We start from the raw sequence: 18,688 nt of genomic DNA, 5'->3' as shown, positions 1-18,688 counted from the left end.
TGGAACCAGACCCCAAATCTGACCTGACCTGGATCATATTCTGCCTTCAGAATCTGGCTTGGACCCATTGTCTGATTTATTTCTTCTGTTCATCACCTACTTTTGATACTTATTCTATCCTGAGAACCAGACTATGTCATATTTCAGATTTTGAATGTAATTTAAACCTAGCATAGAATCTGGATCCAAATTCTAACCTGAATTTAGAACATATTGTGGAATTGGAACCTAGTCTGCCTTAGAAACCCAAAGCCTGCAGCCTTTTTTGGAACCCAATTCAACAAGTGGAACTTGATATAAGCCTGGAATCTGTTCTGGATTCCAAACTCAAGGGACTGACCAGCTTTTAGAACCTGCTCTAGAATATAAGCCAAGCTACCTGAGCTTTTCTGGAGGTCAGAGTTGACCAAGCTAAGAGGCTCATTAAGGGAGGGCACATTAGGGAAGGATAAGGATTGAGGGTGGAAAAGGAAATCTGCTGGGGCAGACGAGGACATGAAGAGAGGCCTGTTGCTCTCCAACATGAGCCAGAGCTTCAGCCCTGCTCCGTCAGCCTGAGGTCCAGGCATGGGGCTGGGGGTCTCCTTACCTATGAAGGCTTTTTTGTCATCCTCAGCCCCCAGGCGGTAGCAGCGTGGGAAGAAGGAATTGGCATCAACCTCATCAAACCACGGCAAATTCCGGAGATTGAGACATAGACCCACCTACGGAGTTAGTGCTGAGAGGGCAGGGCGGGACTGCCCACACTCAGCACACACCCAGACAGCTCAGAAAGACCCCAACTGGATATGCTCTCAGAGCCTTGGCCCCACTTGCAAGGTCTGAGTTGCTCACATCTATCACCATATATTTGCCTGGGCAGTGTCCTTTGCCAAGAATGCCTGACGTCCCTCCTGTCCACCCTTTCACATTTTTTTTTTTTTTTTTGAGATGGACTCTCGCTCTGTTGCCCAGGCTGGAGTGCAGTGGCGCGATCTCAGTTCACTGTAAGCTCCGCCTCCCAGATTCATACCATTCTCCTGCTTCAGCCTACAGAGTAGCTGGGACTACAGGCACCCATCACCATGCCCGGCTTATTTGTTGTATTTTTAGTAGAGACGGTGTTTCACCGTGTTAGCCAGGATGGTCTCGATCTCCTGACCTGTGATCTGCCCGCCTCGGCCTCCCAAAGTGCTGGGATTACAGGCGTGAGCCACTGCACCTGGCCCACCCTTTCACATTCTTAAAGAGCTGCCAAGGCCAAGCGCAGTAGCTTACACCTGTAATCCCAGCACTCTGGGAGGCTGAAGTAGGAGGACTGCTTGAGGCCAAGACCAGCCTGGGCAACATAGCAAGACCTCACCTCTTAAAAATAGAACAAAACAAGAGCTGCTTCTTCTAGAATCCTTCCTAACCCACACCAATAATATAATGGCAGGTCATTATTATAAAGCCCTTCATCCTTGCCACAATCCCAGAAGACAGTCCTTACTGGTATTCTCACTGAAAGATGAGAAAACTGAGGCTCAGAGAGGTGAAGTCACTTGCTAAGAAACCCAGGTAAGGCTGGGCATGATGGCTCATGCCTGTAATCCCAGCACTTTGGGAAGCTGAAGTGGATCACCTGAGGTCATGAGCTCAAGACCAGCTTGGCCAACATGATGAAACCCCATTTCTACTAAAAAATACAAAAATCAGCCAGGTGTGGTGACACGCACCTGTAGTCCCAGCTACTCAGGAGGCTGAGGCAGAATTGCTTGAACCTGAGAGGCAGAGATTGCAGTGGGCAGAGATTGCACCACTGCATTCCAGCCTGGGAGACGGAGTGAGACTCCACTCAAAAAAAAAAAAAAAAAAAAAAAACCCAGGTAAGACAGAATGGGTTCATTAGCCAGATATCTTTTGCTTAGGAGGTTAAGAGTCTGCTTGCTCACTATCATTGGGTTTGGTGATTGTTCTACCTCCAGACCCATTTGAATGCCGGAGCCCATTTTAGTCACTATATCTACACATGCCAGATACGGTGCAGGGGCTGGATTTGAACCAGCCAGATGCTGGTCAGACTCCAAATCTTCTGAATTATATACTTCCCCTTGCCCTGAGAACTTCCTCTTACTAACAAGGAGAGCAGGGAGGAGGGCTGCCAGCCCAAGGTCGGGGAGTTGGAGGCTGCCCTGCCTGCTCCTCTAGGGAGCCCACCTTTGTGGTAAAGGAGCCAGCCCGGGCGTAGTGGTTTATCATCTGATCCTTGGAGAGGAAGCGACAGTCGAGCACATCCCGCCGAGTGGTCCAGATGAAGTAGGGGGTCTCATTCTGAACCATGCGGGACTGGGGAGACAGGGAGGAGACAGAAACACAGAGGCCAGTGTGGGTAGCAGGGCCTAAGGCAGCCTCTCCCTGCCCTGCTGAGCAGGGTGGGTGAACAGGAAGGAGAGGATGCTTCCAAGGTGGACTCTAACCCACACATCATCTTTGTGTAAGTCAAGATTTCTCTTCCTCCAGGGCACAGGTGGGCAGAGGCCAAGCCAGCCTTTCAGGTTCCTTTTGGCCTTAGGGATGCCACAGGTGGCAACGTGAGAAGAAGGAGTTGGCATTAGCCTCATCAAACCACAGCAAATTCCAAAGACTGAGACATAGACCCACCTATGGAGTTAGCCGCTGAGGAGGCAGGGCCCCTAAGGGTGCCCCCAAGCAGTGACAAAGCTGCACAACTGAATGTCACACTTTGTTCTGGCCCATGGTCATCAGTGACTTGCCCAGGGGCAGGACGGTGACTCCAAGCTGATGGGCACACAGCCTGTGACAAAGGCTCTCTCATGGACCCCACCTCTCTCCATCCTTCCTACAATTCTGGGAGGTGGGATAATTATTCATAACCAATGTCAGCACATGCTGGGCCCTGCTCTAAGCACTTTCCATGTCAGTTCATTCAAGGTTCACCACAATTCTACGTGGTAGGTGCTAAGGTAATCTCTATTTTGCAGATGAGGAAACTGAGGCATAGGAAGGCAAGTGACTTGCCCAAGGGCTCATGAGATTGACCCATATGAAGCTGCCAATATTCAGCCATTCCTGACATAGAGAAATGGCTTTTTTTTTTTTTTTTTTGAGATGGAGTCTGATTCTGTCGCCGAGGCTGGAGTGCAGTGGCGTGATTTTGGCTCACTGCAACCTCCGTCTCCTCGGTTCAAGTGATTCTTCTGCCTCAGCTTCTCTAGTAGCTGGGATTACAGGTGTGTGCCACCAGACCCAGATAATTTTTTTTTTTTTTGTATTTTTAGTAGAGACGGGGTTTCACCATGTTCCCCAGGCTGGTCTCGAACTCCTGACCTCAAATAAGCCCCCCACCTTGGCCTCCCAAAGTGTTGCGATTACAGGCGTGACCCACCACGCCCGGCCAGAAATGGCAATTTTATATAGTTGACCTCAGTAAGTGGCACTACCAAGATGGAAACCCAAGTACCCTCACCTCAACATGCATGTCCTCCACATCATCACACCCAACTCTTTCAGCTTTTTTTTTTTTTTTTCCAGATGGAGTTATCGCTTGTTCTGTCACCCAGGCTGAAGTGCAGTGGTGCGATTTCAGCTCACTACAACCTCCATCTCCTAAGTTCAAGCAATTCTCATGCCTCACCCTCCCGAGTAGCTGGGATTACAGGTGCCCGCCACCACGCCTGGCTAATTTTTGTATTTTTATTTTATTTTTGAGACAGAGTCTTGCTCTGTCGCCCAGGCTGGAGTGCAGTGGCGTGATAGCTCACTGCAACCTTCGCTACCCAGATTCAAGCAATTCTCCTGCCTCAGCCTCCCAAGTAGCTGTGATTACAGGCATATACCACTACACCCAGCTAATTTTTATATTTTTTTAATAGAGACAGGGTTTCACCATAGTGGCCAGGTTGGTCTTGAACTCCTGACCTCAGGTGATCCATCAGCCTTGGCCTCCCAAAGTGCTGGGATTAAAGGCGTGAGCTACTGTGCCCGGCCTTTATTTTATTTTTTATTTTTATTTTTTGAGACAGAGTCTCACTCTGTCGCCTAGGCTGGGATGTAGTGGCGTGATCTCAGTTCACTGCAACCTCCACCTCCTGGGTTCAAGCAATTCTCCTGCCTCAGCTTCCTGAGTAGTTGGGATTACAGGTGCCTGCCACCACACCGGCTAATTTTTTTTTGTATTTTTTTTTTCCAGTAGAGATGGGTTTTCACCATGTTGGCCAGGCTGGTCTCGAACTCCTAACCTCAAGGGATCCGCCCGCCTCGGCCGCCCAAAGTACTGGGATTACAGGCATAAGCCACCCCACTCCGCCTCTTCCACAGCTTTTTAAGTCCTTCCTTCCTACCTTCACTTACCAAGAGCAGAGGGAGAAGGTGAACTATGGGGTTTTTATTTGAAGGGGGAGTTACCATGCATGGAAGCTGTGCTGGCATCTGGTATGACCTAGCAGAGCTCTGAACCACAGGCCAGATGGGACACAGGCCTGATGTGTCCCTCCCCACTCTGCGGCCCTATCCAGCCTTTATTCACTTATTTCTTTTTTAGAGATAGAGACTTGCTCTGTTGCCCAGGCTGGAGTGCAGTGGTGCGACCATAGGTCACTGCAGCATGTAATTTCCGGGTTCAAGCGATCCTCCCATCTTAGCCTCCCGAGTAGCTGGGACTATAGGAACATGCCACCACACCTGGATAATGTTTTTCTACCTTTTTTTGTAGAGACTGAGTCTTATATGTTGCCCAGGCTAGTCTTGAACTCCTAGCCTCAAGTGATCCTCCCACCTTGGCCTCCTGAGTAGCTGGGACCACAGGCATGAGCCACCATGCCCAGCTCTATCCAGCCTTTAAAGAAGCAGTTTTTACTACAGATAGGGAAACTGTGGCCCAGAGAAAGAAAGGACTTGTCTGAGGTCACCCAGCTGGACACCAATGCTCTCCCTCTAAGCAGGCAGCCCCTGCTTCATCTTGTCCCCCAGGGCCCTCACCATCAGAGCATGTGTTCCATCTAGGTCATCAAATTTCAGTAAATCATCCAAGTCGAACAGCTGTGGTGGCTGGAACTCCTCATCCTCATCTTCATCTTCTGTGGATGCAGAGGCCAGAGCTGATGAGTTTCCTCTCCCTGCCCCATAGTCCATAAGGCCTCAACCCTGGGACAGTGGGAACCAAAGAAAAGGGACTCAGGAGGGACAGTTGTGGAAAGGGAGGGAACCACTCACCATCCTCAGTGGTGTCACTGTCACCCATCGCTGAGCTATCCAGATCCTTCTGGGGTGGCAGCAGGGTGGGGCCTGAGCGATGGACCATCTTCTTCTCCACCCAGCCCCTCCGGCGCAAGAGACACCGGATCACTGGGTAGCAGCCTTGGATTGTAAAGATCTTCTTCTGCTGCAAGGTGAGAGATGGATACTTCTTCAATAAGTATTATATAAGTACCAGACATAGGGGATATAAAGGTGAACCAGACAGTATGGACACTGCCATCAGGAAATTTTTATATTCCAGTAGGAGAAATAAACAGACTATAAATAAGTAGAGAAATAAATATGCATGGTAATAATAATAGCAATGGCTACTATTTATTGAGGACCTACTATGTGCTGAGCACTTACATGCATTACTAACAATACATTAAGCATTTTTGTTTTGTTTTGTTTGAGATAGGGTCTCACTCTGTTGCCCAGGCTGGAGTATAGTGGCACAATCTCGGCTCACTGCACCCTCTTCCTCCTGGGTTCGAGTGATTCTCCTGCCTCAGCCTCCTTGAGTACCTGGGATTACAGGTGTGCACCACCATGCCCAGATTTTTTTTTTTTTTTTTTTTTTTTTTTTTGAGATGGAGTCTTCCTCTGTCACTCAGGCTGGAATAGTACAATCTTGGCTCACTGCAACCTCCACCTCCCGGGTTCAAGCGATTCTCCTGCCTCAGCCTCCCCAGTAGCTGGCAGTACAGCTGTGTGTCACTACGCCCAGCTAATTTTTGTATTTTTAATAGAGACGGGGTTTCACCATATTTGCCACACTGGTCTCAAACTCCTGACCTTAGGTGATCCACCCACCTTGGCCTCCCAAAGTGCTGGAATTACAGGCATCAGTCACCGCACCCGGCGCCCAAATAATTTTTATATTTTTTGGTAGAGACTGAGTTTCACTGTGTTGGCCAGGCTGGACTTGAACTCCTGGTCTCAAGTGATCCTCCTGCCTTGGCCTCCCAAAATGCTGGGATTACAGGTGTCAGCCACCTCACCCGGCCAATACTATGCATTTTTATTAGATACTGTTATCTCCATTTTACTGGCTATGAAACAGAGGCATACAGAAGTTGAGCAGGGTGCCTGAGGCCCCACAGTGGTTAAGCAAAAGAGCAGCGATTTACATCCTGGCAGTTTGGCTCCAGAAGCTGCATACTTAATGGGATCCAGAGAAACTACTTAGAAATACATGGCCAGGGAAGGTTGAAAGGAAGCCACGAATGCACAGAACTGGGAAATGGCGATTCAGGCAGAGGGGAATGCATGTGCAAAGGCCTTGAGGCTGGAGAGAGGTCAGAAGGAACTGAAGGGAGACCAGAGTGAGTGGAGCATGGAAAATGATGGGGAAAGCCCCAGAGGAGGTAGGCAGTGGCCAGACTGTGGAAGGCCTGCAGGCCTCAGAACGGACTTGGATTTCATACTAAGAGTGTCGTGAGCAAAAAAGGGTAACTGAGGGAGTCTTTCCAGGCTTGGCTTGCTGCTGTATGGCAAAAAGATGAGGGGACAGGATGGAGGCAGACCAGTTAGGAGGCTGTCATGGTTTGCCTAGGAGAGAAATCACAATTACTAAAATGAAAGTGGTTACATCACGGACTGGAGAAGGTGCTAGAGTTGAGAATCGTTTTGGAGGTGGAGATGACAAGTGGTTTTGCTGATGGGATTAGACCTGTGGGTGAAGAAACAGAGAGATAAGATTTCTGGCCTGAGGAACTGAGAGATGGGAAAGACCAGAGACTGGCGAGGACAACAGGTTTGGGCAGGAAGATCAAAGTCTGGTTTGGGACCTGAATTTGAAATGCTTGTTAAGTTTTCTGGGTGTAGATGATAGGTAGGGGGCTGGATCGACCGGATGTGGAGTTCGAGGCTGGGCTGGAAGGGGCACAGAGGGGGTGCAGCACACTGACCGGACTCAGCCAAGGACACAGCCAAAGGAGACAGACCTGGGGAAGGGGCCAGGGGGCCACTAATGGCCAAGGAACCTTTAAAGGCCACTGAAAAGCGGCAGCCAAAGAGGGAGAAAGGAAAACGAGGAGCGTGCAGTCAGCCAGCCAAGGGGAAGGGTGTGTGGGGCAGCGGTGTAGAAAGATACAGGGTGCCCAACCGAGATCAAAACAGAAAGGCACTGCTGGGTTTGGCTCCCTGGAACTCACCAGGCACCTTGATTAGAGTGGGACATCACAGGGAACCAGAGTGGAGGGAGCCCAGAAGTTTGGTGCTGAAGGGGTAAATGGGGAGGTAGTTGAAGATGGGTGTGGTGGTTGGGGGTTTTTGCTGTTGTTTTTTCTTTTGCTTTTGTTTTTTAAGGATATAAGAAAACAGCGCAGGGAGACAGGTTGAGCCGCTCCCAGGGCCCTTTCTAAGCGCCCCCGCCCCTCCTCTGACCTTGACAGCTCTCTCCACGTAGATTTTGGCGTTTCTGAGCCGGTTCATGTGAGACGCCTTGGAGGATCCTCGCCAGAGGACCGGGAAACCTGCAGAAAGATGCGGAGTAGGGGCGGGGTAGACTGGGCCTGGGCCTAGGGTCTCGGCCCAGGATCTTTTCTCGCCGCCGATAGCCACGCCTCTTCTCTGCCTCCGGCCTTCATCCAGATGTCCACCCTCGGCCGCTCTTCTCCCGACCCCCATTCCCTCCCTCCACCCCAGCATCTTGTCGTCCTCGCAGCCGCTGTAGGCCAGAGTGAACGGGCCGCACGGGGCCTCACCATCCTGCGGAGAGGGGTCATCCAGGACCGGGGTGTGCGGGGGGCCGAGGGGGCGGGGATCCGCGGCGCCCTGGGCGTGGGTGCCTGGGACCAGCGTCTTGAAGGCGCGGCCGAGGCGGCGCGCAGGAGCGGGGCTGCCCGCCTGGCATCTACCGCCTGCGTGACCCTCCTCGGGCTGGGCGGAGGCAGGGCCGGGCCATGGCAGCCTCCTAGGTGGACGGAACTCGGAGCGGCAGGCCAAGGGGAAACTGGTGCGTGGCTCGAGCGGCTGCGGCTTTCGCAGCCAGTTGCACACCGGGCCGCCCCCCTGGCGGTACCAGGAGGCCGAGACCCGGCGCCCGGGCCCCAGCTCCCCAGCGCTCAGGAGCAGCGGCGCGTCGGGGCCCTGCATGCGCCCCTCGCGGCGCTCGCCCTCCCAGCGCCCCTGATCCCGCCTCCCCTCCGCGTCGCTGCCTCCTCTCCCGGGAAGGTCCTGCCTAGGCTCGAGCCTTGTCCTCCGTTCCAAGCCCCGCCCCGTTTGCTATTGCCTTGGAAACCATTCCCTGGGCACCATCAGACCGCTCGGGGTTGGTTGGGGGCTGCGGTGGGCCCCGGGGCAGTCAAGCAAGGGCTTCCTCAGGACCTGGGGCCTCACCCACACCCTTGATGAGTGGAGCACTGAAGGCGGAAGAGAGCACTGAGCCCCAGTTAGTGTCGCGGTTCCTTATCCAGTACTTCCTGGTGCCACTGGCCCTGGGGTTTGGGCGATTCTACAGTATTTATAGGCGCTAACAAATGGCCCCTGATCTCATGGAGCTTACAGCCCAGTGAGGGGAATAAAAAGTAACAAAGGAAGGGAATAGTTACAGGTATAATAAGGGCAATGAACAAGCAGAGGTGAAACCAGGAAGAGGACGCATTTTAGATGAAGTGGAGGTAGAGGATGTCCTCTCTGAAGAGGTGACACATTTAAGCTGAAGATGTAAATGCGAGGAGTCAGGAGTCACCAGGGAAAAGGGAGGAACAGCACTTCAGGGAACAAACAGTCCCAGCAACAGCCGAGAAAGGTTAAGAACTACAAGACAGCCAGCGTGGCTGGAGCCTGGCGAGGACAGATCAGACCTGCCGGGCCTGGCAGATGGGCCTAGGGTAAGGTCCTTAGCGAGGGCAGCATATGGGGGTAACACGAAAGTGCAGAGCACACCTTCCCCAGGAACTTGGAAATGGAAAAACTGATCATCATTTGAGTCAACTGTGAAAGAAATGTAATAGATCAGAACAGTTATGCCTGGCCCCCAGGCTAACACTGTAAGCAACCTTTTTGGAGCACTGGCAAAGTATTATCCTCAAAAGTCACAGGGGAGATAAGGTTCCAAGATGTTAAACAATTTGCCTCAAATCACAGAGCAGAGGCAGCATTGCAACCCAGGTCTGACTCCAAAGCCTGTCTCTTAAACACCTGTATGTTATCACACAGAAGGTTGCCTGTTAGTCACAGAAGGACCACACAGGGACAGTTTGAGAGGCCAACTCTAGCAGTGCCCATGCAGGCAGAGTTGAAGAGAGTACCCTGGTCAGAGCCCAGCTTTGTTAGTCACTGGGGAGATGTGCTCTTAAGTGAAGGTGGATTCCCCACCTTTCTGTCCAGCTGACCCCAACCCCCTTTAGCTGATGGCTGGACTTCCCAAAAAGCACATCCCCAGGAGAGGTGATTTAGGGAATTTGGACCCTGGGAGAGAGATACGTGACAAATGAGGGTTGTGGCTGGCTCACCCAGGCAATGCTCTCCTGTGAGGGTTGTTGAGTGACCAGCTGCTATACCCTATTAGTCACCCAGTTTCACTGTGACCACCTTTAACATTCACTGCAAAGCTAGAACATAGCCATGTGCCCTGGAGGAGGGAACATCTAATTCAGAGGGGTAGTGAGGTAGGTCACAGAGGTAATGTCATAAAGGGGATGATAACACTTTGGGAGGCTGAGGCGGAAGGATCACCCAAGGCAGCCCAGGCAACATAGCGAGAACTAAAAAAAACAAAAAACAAAAACAAAAAAATTAGCTGGGCGTGGTGGCACAAGCCTGTGGTCCCAGCTACTCAGGAAGCTGAGGTGGGAGAATCACTTGAGCCTGGAGAAGCTGAGGCTGCAGTGAGCCACGATTGCACCACTGCACTCCAGCCTGGGTGACAAAGCGAGACCGTCTCAAAAATGGAAAAAAAAAAAAAAGGTGGCGGGGGAGAGGGGCAATAGCTGTTCAGGTTGCCCTCGCGCCCTCCTGCCTTTAACATCACCTTGTCCACCCCATCAAGAGAGACCCCTCTGGCCATCTGGAGGAATCCCTTTTCAAAGCTCAGCTCAAAGGTTAACCCTTCTTGAAGCTTACCCTGACACCCTCTCCTATATTTACCCCTTGGCCCCCAGACTTCCAATATTAAACATAAAACACTTCAGTGAACCTTTTACATACCTAGCCCTTTTCCTGGACCTCCAAGTCTCTTCAAGGCAAGGATAACATCATGAACACTGGAAATTATTCAACAGCCCAGCCACTGGGCTGGTGAACAACTACGGTTGTCAGTACCTGTGTGGCAGGGACCATGTCAGATTGTTCATATTCATTATCTCTACTTTATAGACTAAGAAACTGAGACACAAAATAGAAATAACTTGACCAAATTTGTCAAGAAGAATCAGGACTCAAACACAAGGGTTTTTTTTTTTTTTTACTTCGAGGTGTTACTAAGGTATAGTGCTATCCAATGGAACTTTCTGCAATGATAGGAATCTCTATGTATGTGTTGTATATGCTCTGTCTATATATGCTGTTATACATGGTACAGTCATTGGTAGCTGTTAAGTTGCCAGTGGGACTAGGGAACTGGATTTTAAACTTATTTAATTGTAATAATTAAAATTTAAATAGCCACTTGTGGATGGTGATTACTGTTTTGGCACAGACAAAAGTCTACTCTCTTGCTCACTGGCTAGATTTGGGGCAAGTTATTACATCTCATGTTTGGAATCACAGTTTCCTTATCCACCAAATGGGAGCACTGTTTCTCTGAGGTTACTTTTTAGCCCAAGTAAGTTCATTATATGAAAAGCACCCAAGCTCTGTATAGGCAGAGAGAGCAGTTTCAGAAATGAATGGTGCCTGGACTACAATGAATGGAGTCTCTGGGTTGGGGACCCTGGTAGGAATAATGGCGGGACCAATCATGAGATTGCACCCAGTGGGGAGCTCCAGGCACAATCACCAGCCATCTAGTCTCAGGGAAAAGAAGCCCCACCTCCCCTCCTTTCATACACACAGACAGCAAAGACCTCATGCAGCCCCAAAGGGGCAAAAAGAGACTTTAATTAGGGGAGGGAGGATCCACCAGAATCAGAAAAGGGACAGCTAGCGTGGGAGCAGACAAGCCAGAACAGGCAGGAGGAGGGCCCGGCTGGGAAGCTCTGGAGGACTCACCTCGCAACCTCTGGCACAGGCACTGGCACTGACGGACAAGGCGAAACAGCGGCCCCTCTCAACTAGGAGGGTACCCAGTGGCCCCTGTAGTCAGGGGTTGCCTGGCTTTTGGGCCCCAGGTCCTAGGCATGACTGGTGGTCACCAATTTGGCCCTTGTCCCCAACCAGTGCTGGGGGGCCATCTTCAGGCAGAACTCAGGAAGCTGGCAGAGGGTTCCCACCACTTATATTGGGGCCAAGGAGGCTTGGGAATAAAAGGGTAAGGGAGAGAAACTGGAGTCTGAAACCTCCCTCCCTCCCCACCTGGGATGGCATAGGAGAGAAAAAATAAAGTCGCCTTCTGGCTCCAGGCCCGCCCAGACCCACAGCAACCAATAAGGTACAATCACTGGGACCAGTCACAGTCACTGGAGGTGGAGGTTTAAAAAAAAAAAAAAAAAAAAAAAAAAAAGACAAAAAGGTTACAGTATCCTACAAGCACAGAGTTTAAGTTTCAAGACGTTAAAAAAAAATCTGTCCCGGCCCAGGGCACTGAACATCAGAAGCCAGCCTGACCAGGCATGTGTGGCCTTGGGGCAGGTCCACAGCTGCTTTCTTGCCCAGCTAGCAAGCACATCACCCACCTCCCGCATCAAATGCCCACCCCAACCCAGCTCCCTGCCGCCGCTGCCGCCGCTGCTCTGGGGAGTGACTCCAGGACGCCTTCGTGGAGACATGGGTAGTCTGAGGGGGAAGGCCACAAGATCCAGCCAGATAGTTTAAAACTGTCAAGAGAACCAAGAGGCAGTGCATGGTGGTTATTATTGCATCCTGGTAGGACTGCTCTAAGGAGGTGCATGAACCTGAGCTGCCACTGTGCTCATATCTCTGATGGGCAGAGTTGGGTCCCAGGACACCTTGTGGTCATGCTCTAATTCAGCCAGCTTTCAGAAGTGACCTATGGGCACCAGCCCTAAGCCTAACACTAGATGAGGCAGAAAAATTAACAGCCATGGAGCTTATCCACAGCTCCCCTGTGCCCTGGCATGGAGGCTGCTAGAAAGCCCTGTCAGCGTCCTGCCTGGTGAACTGGGGTTGCTTTCTTTAGGCATGGGGGCTCTCATGCAAGGGGCTTGGGGACTCAGAGGGCCAAGTGGAGAAGGACCCAGGTTCTGGTACTTTTGTGTCAAGCTCTGGATGATCCTCCAACCAAGACAGGCCCTTGAAATGTTTTCTGCCCTCAAGGGACCCCCATGCTGCCTAGGACAGCCCTGGACATTTTAGAGACCAAAGGTTGTGAACCAATGGTCCATGCCTGAAACCAGCCCAAAGATGAGCACTGTATGGCCCACATGGTGTTTAAAAGAATATGAATTAGTTGGCCAGGCGCGGTGGCTCACGCCTGTAATCCTAGCACTTTGGGAGGCCCAAGTGGGTGGATCATGAGGTCAGGATATTGAGACCATCCTGGCTCACACGGTGAAACCCCATCTCTACTGAAAGTACCAAAAACATTAGCTGGCCGTGGTGGCAGGCGCCTGTAGTCCCAGCTACTTGAGAGGCTGAGGAATGAGAATGGCATGAACCCAGGAGGCGGAGCTTGCAGTGAGCCACACTCCAGCCTGGGCGACAGAGCGAGACTCCATTTCAAAAAAAAAAAAAAAAAAAAATGGGGGCTCAATGGCCTGGAGGTGTGTGGGAGCCAGCCCCTGCAGATGAGGCATGTGCTTAGCAGCTCCTCATCCTGCCCACTCCACGGCTACCCAACCTTTGGATGCACCTGAATGTGTGACCCCGACAAAGGTTATGGTACTATCTTAGACCTCTGAGTCTGAAAACCCAGCTCCACATTCTGGTTCCTCCTTACTGGCTGAGGGACCTTGGACAGGTGCTTTTGCTTCTAGAGCCCCAGTTTATTAATCTCTAAAATGGCGATAATAGCTGACTCAAAGATTGTTTTGAGTAATAAACGGGATATGTGAACATACTTTTTTAGGTGTCTAATTCTGTGTGATGTAATTATCATAAATAAGTAAATGATTGTTGAAATGAGTGAGCCAATATTGGAACAAGAGCTATTTTCCCCTTCCAGTTCAATCTAGAGGGTTCCTAGTATCCTGGTCATAAAACTTCAGTGCTGCAATACATGGAAAGCTTACTATGTACCAGGTGCTATGTTTTACACACATGGTCTCACTTAATGCTCAACCACTCTGAAAGATAAGTATTAATTACCAGACCTTCATTTCACAGCTGAGGAAACTGAGGCTTAGTTGAAAGTTCAGTGACATGCCTGAGTAGGTGGTGGAGCCTGGATTCACACACAGGTGGTCTGCCTCCACAGCTGAGTGAGCTGAACAACCATGCTGACCTGTGCATACACTATGGCTACTCTGTATACTGGCCACCCTCAGTATAATTAAATCCCAAGGGAAGCGGGTATAATTTCCATTTTTAGGAATCTGAGCTCCTTCTGGACTGGGTGTGTACTTACTAGTGGGAGTACACACTAAGTCTACCATCTAGAGATCACAGCCACTCTGGGTGGAACATATCAACAAACCGAAGATTGTTTGGAAAAAGGAGAAAAAAAAAGAAGGCATGTTCTGAATATCTAAACAACTAAGAACTATGTCATCAGTTCATCAATGTAAACAATTCTACCTCTTCAAATGACTACGTGCTTTCAATTAGAAAGGCATAAACAATGTAAGAGGAATCTGGAGGACTGATATCATGCAAGTGATAGAAAACAGGTTGAAGGAATCACGACTAAGCCTGAGAAACATGCTGAAGGGAAGTACTGAAGTCTATTTGAGAAGTGGAATTATAACATGATTAACTGTCCTATATTCCTAGAAAATTCACATGCAGACTTCACTTGTCTCGCTTGGGGTTTGAATAAGATAGAGGTAAGGCCTTTGTGAACATCTTGAGATGCAGAAATGAGTGTCCAAGTTCCTATGAGGGACTAGGAGACATCCCAGACACCCAAACATAGAAAACGCCTTGTAGCTCTCAGAGATGAACTTGGGGTCCTCTGGCTCCAAAGCACCTGACTGACCTGCTGTGCCCAGGGGTCCTAGAGAGCTCAGAAGATATAAACACACTGCTTGGACCCCTTTCCCACCAGATGCTAAGTTCTCAACATGACCCCCAGATCCTTTGGACTCTGGAAGGAAAGCTGAAAGGCCTCTACTCACATTCTTAAGGAACTCCTCAGCCACAATGCGGGCACGGGCATTGACTGACAGCTTCATCTCACTGATCTCCTTGTCAATCTCCTCCATGAAGTGGATCACAAAGTCCACTAACTTGTGTTTGTACATCTGCTCTGTGTGGAAGTTGGTGATCAGAAAGCTGATATCATATCCCTAGGGAAGAAGACAGTAGGGAGGAGGAAGAGAAGGAACAGGAGAGAATTAGCACCCCAGGGGAACTAAGCTGGTCACGTCCTCCACTCATCCACATGGTTCCCACTGGCTGTGATCTTCTCCCAAGCTACACACCCTTCCAGTCAGCAGCCCAGCTGCTCTGGGGGAGGGTGTCTAGGTTGGATCCAAGCAACTGAACCCAGTTGAGAATTCTGTGTGTATCAGACATCTCTGGAAGACTATCTGGCACAAAGAACTCTGCATTGAGAATGAGTCAAGGGACTTGAAGTCTTGTTACAGAAGAATCTAATCAAACAACAGGGAACATTTCGTTCAGAGAAGAGATGATGTGGAAGATGGGTGGGATTAAGGTCTTTTTCTGCTGGAGGGCTGTGGGAGAAAGAGCAATTTTATTTATTCCAGGTGGCCCCAGAGATTAGATCTAGGACCAGGAGAGAAAATTTGGCTCAGGATGAGGAAGAACTTGGCCAACACGCCTGACGTGTCTGATGATGGCACATGCTGCTGTGTGGTAGTTGCTCAGTCACTGGGGATATTTTAAGTTGACCTGGCAAGGAGTCTGTGGAGAAGATTCAAGTAAAAATTCAGGCAACAACTGACCCAATGTTAACTGTGGCTTTAAAAGACTGATTTGGTGGGCCGGGCGTGGTGGTTTATGCCTGTAATCCCAGCACTTTGGGAGGCCGAGGTGGGTGGATCACGAGGTCAGGAGATCAAGACCATCCTGGCTAACACGGTGAAACCCTGTCTCTACTAAAAATACAAAAAATTAGCCAGGTGTGGTGGCAGGCGCCTGTAGTCCCAGCTACTTGGGAGGCTGAGGCAGGAGAATGGCATGAACCCAGGAGGCGGAGCTTGCAGTGAGCCAAGATCACGCCACTGCATTCCAGCCTGTGCGACACAGCGAGACTCTGTCTCAAAAAAAAAAAAAAAAAGAAAAAGAAAAAAGAGGCTGGGCGCGGTGGCTCACGCCTGTAAACCTAGCTGAGGCAGGTGGATCATGAGGTCAGGAGATCAAGATCATCCTGGCTAACACGGTGAAACCCCGTCTCTATTAAAAATACAAAAAAATAAGCTGGGCATGGTGGCAGGCACCTGTAGTCCCAGCTACTTGGGAGGCTGAGGCAGGAGGATGGCATGAACCTGGGAGGTGGAGTTTGCAGTGAGCTGAGATTGCGCCACTGCACTCCAGCCTGGGCGACGGAGCCTCCGAGACTCCGTCTCAAAAATAAAAAAAAAGAAAAAAGAGAGACTATGATTCACTTTTGGAGGCCGAAGCAGGCGGATCACCTGAGGTCAGGAGTTCCGAGACCAGCCTGGCCAACACAATGAAACCCTGTCTCTACTAAAAATACAAAATTAGCCAGGTGTGGTAGCGTATGCCTGTAATCCCAGCTACTCAGGAGGCTGAGGCAGGAGACTCGCTTGACCTGGGAGGTGGAGGCTGCAGTGAGTGAGATTGTGCCACTGTACTCTAGCCTGGGCAACAAGAGCAAAACTCCATCTCCAAAAAAAAAAAAAAAAGAGAGAGAGAGAGAGACTATGATTCAGTTGGCAGAGCTTAGAAAGGATTTCTAATTCACTGAGCTCTTTCTGATGCTAGACTATAGGCTCTGGGAATAAGCAATATGTCTTACCTTTTCTGCCTTTTTTTTTTTTTTCTGAGACGGAGTCTTGCTCTGTTGCCCAGGCTGCAGTGCAGTGGCACGATCTCGGCTCACTGCAACCTCCACCTTCTAGGTTTAAGCAGTTAGTTCTCTGCCTCAGCCTCCTGAGTAGGTGGGATTACAGGTGCCCACCACAACGCCCAGCTAATTTTTGTATTTTTAGTAGAGACGAGGTTGCACCATGTTGGCCAGGCTGGTCTTGAACTCCTGACCTCGTGATCCACCCACCTTGGTCTCCCAAAGTGCTAGGATTACAGGCGTGAGTCACCACACCCGGCCCTTTTTCGCCTTTTCTATGGCTGAGGTAGACCCAACTTTTCCTAAGTTTCTAATCCTCTTTGCTCCCACTCTGAGATGAAGGCCAACTGTCAATTCAGGCAGTGGGTGCCAAACAGCTGGAGGAGCACTGATCCTGGTTCTAGAAACAATCCCAGGCCATTGCGATACGCAGGGTCCTGGGTATCGCAAACTCATGGGTCACAGGGTCTCACCTCCACAGGCTTCCTTCGAAGGATAAAGAAGTTCTCTGCTCGCATCATCATGAAGCGCATGAACTTGTGGCATAAAATCTTCTCGATCTCATCGGCCTGCGGAGTGCAAGAGAGAAACGTTTCTCTAAAGCTGACACCCAAGGCCAAAAACACCTTGTAGCCTGGTCTTCTGACTCCAATTTCTCCAAGGCTCCCAGGACACAGTGAGGTTTGGTACTCGGAAGGATCATTGAAGTGGGGGACCTGGCTGCCAGCTGAAACAAGGGTCTACCTTGGGCCATCTGTTAATGAGGACCCATTCCAGAGAGGTAATTCTTATAGTCTTCTATGGCTTCTTTCAGAGTCTACAACTGTACTCCAAGCTGCCCTTCCCATTCTCATTTCACTAGTGTTACATTTCCCAGGGTGTTTTGTAGCACCACCTGGGCTATCAGAAATAACCTTAGGTGATCTCTGCTTTAATAACACTGAACATTTCTGAAGTTTCTCCCTTCTGAACTCTCAACATTTCCCTTTTTTTTGAGACGGAGTCTTGCTCTGTCGCCCAGACTGGACTGCAGTGGCGTGATCTACGCTCACTGTAAGCTCCACCTCCCAGGTTCACGCCATTCCCCTGCCTCAGCCTCCCCAGTAGCTAGGACTACAGGTGCCCACCACCATGCCTGGCTACCTTTTTTTTTTTTTTGGTTTTGTTTTGTTTTGTTTTTTGAGACGGAGTCTCGCTCTGTCGCCCAGGCTGGAGTGCAGTGGCGCGATCTCGGCTCACTGCAAGCTCCGCCTCCCGGGTTTACGCCATTCTCCTGCCTCAGCCTCCTGAGTAGCTGGGACTACAGGCGCCCGCCACCGCGCCCGGCTAATTTTTTGTATTTTTAGTAGAGACGGGGTTTCACCGTGGTCTCGATCTCCTGACCTTGTGATCCACCCGCCTCGGCCTCCCAAAGTGCTGGGATTACAGGCGTGAGCCACCGCGCCCGGCCTTTTTTTTTTTTTTGAGATGGAGTCTCACTCTGTCGCCCAGGCTGGAATGCAGTGGCGCGATCTCGGCTCACTGTAATCTCCGCCCCCCGGGTTCAAGCAATTCTCCTGCCTCAGCCTCCCGTGTAGTTGGGACTACAGGCGCATGCCACCACGCCTGGCTAATTTTTGTACTTTTTTTTTTTTTTTTTTTTTTTTTGAGACTGAGTCTGGCTCTGTCGCCCAGGCTGGAGTGCAGTGGCCGGATCTCAGCTCACTGCAAGCTCCACCTCCCGGGTTTACGCCATTCTCCTGCCTCAGCCTCCCGAGTAGCTGGGACCACAGGCGCCCGCCACTTCGCCCGGCTAGTTTTTTGTATTTTTTAGTAGAGATGGGGTTTCACCGTGTTAGCCAGGATGGTCTCGATCTCCTGACCTCGTGATCCGCCCGTCTCGGCCTCCCAAAGTGCTGGGATTTAATTTTTGTACTTTTAATAGAGACAGGGTTTTACCATGTTGGCCAGGCTGGTCTTGAACTCCTGACATCAAGTGATCCACCCGCCTTGGTCTCGCAAAGTGCTGGGATTACAGGCATGAGCCACTGTGCCTGGCCCCGAACTCTCAACATTTCTAAAGGAAAATTATTGTTGCTGGTTGCTAGTATGCCCTTAACATCTCCCAACACTTGTTAACCTCCCATTTTAACAAGGAAAGCAGGCCCCAGGGTTAGAACTTTCTGTAGAAAACATTATGTAGTCTGCATTTAACAATATTGTTTTGTTTTCATCCTGTTGAAAGTTTAGAGTTGCCTTCTACTGGCCAGGCAT

The 18,688-nt window shown here is 50.3% G+C and overlaps 3 protein-coding genes across 24 annotated transcripts in view; 1 reads left to right on the top strand and 2 right to left on the bottom strand.

Moving 5' to 3' along the window:
• Positions 1-8,556, bottom strand: part of TTLL3 (tubulin tyrosine ligase like 3) — a 31,562-nt gene extending 23,006 nt beyond the window's left edge. For 12 of the 18 annotated variants that reach the window (XM_050778677.1, XM_050778676.1, XM_050778670.1 and 9 more), the window contains exons 1-5: positions 7,609-8,556; positions 5,194-5,362; positions 4,960-5,057; positions 2,179-2,307; positions 590-704 (exon numbers count right to left, since the gene is read on the bottom strand). In XM_050778677.1, coding sequence (XP_050634634.1) covers positions 590-704; positions 2,179-2,307; positions 4,960-5,057; positions 5,194-5,362; positions 7,609-8,319 — 1,222 coding nt within the window. In that variant the 5' untranslated portion in view covers positions 8,320-8,556. The remainder of the gene's footprint in view (positions 1-589; positions 705-2,178; positions 2,308-4,959; positions 5,058-5,193; positions 5,363-7,608) is intronic. The other 6 variants (XM_050778680.1, XM_050778667.1, XM_050778679.1 and 3 more) reach the window with 3 other exon arrangements.
• Positions 1-18,688, top strand: part of CAMK1 (calcium/calmodulin dependent protein kinase I) — a 105,187-nt gene that overhangs the window by 40,928 nt on the left and 45,571 nt on the right. The window lies entirely within an intron of this gene.
• ARPC4 (actin related protein 2/3 complex subunit 4) overlaps positions 11,229-18,688 on the bottom strand; it is a 78,619-nt gene continuing 71,159 nt past the window's right edge. For 4 of the 5 annotated variants that reach the window (XM_050778729.1, XM_050778731.1, XM_050778727.1 and 1 more), the window contains 3 exons: positions 16,909-17,004; positions 14,559-14,729; positions 11,229-12,140 (listed from right to left, as the gene is read on the bottom strand). In XM_050778729.1, the coding sequence (XP_050634686.1) occupies positions 12,135-12,140; positions 14,559-14,729; positions 16,909-17,004 (273 nt within the window). In that variant the 3' untranslated portion in view covers positions 11,229-12,134. The remainder of the gene's footprint in view (positions 12,141-14,558; positions 14,730-16,908; positions 17,005-18,688) is intronic. The other variant, XM_050778730.1, reaches the window with a different exon arrangement.

The sequence above is a fragment of the Macaca thibetana genome, chromosome 2 (assembly GCF_024542745.1).
Source record: "Macaca thibetana thibetana isolate TM-01 chromosome 2, ASM2454274v1, whole genome shotgun sequence".
NCBI lineage: Eukaryota > Metazoa > Chordata > Mammalia > Primates > Cercopithecidae > Macaca > Macaca thibetana.
The sequence above is the reverse complement of the archived record's forward strand: the minus strand, read 5'-3'. Positions and strand labels throughout refer to the sequence as shown.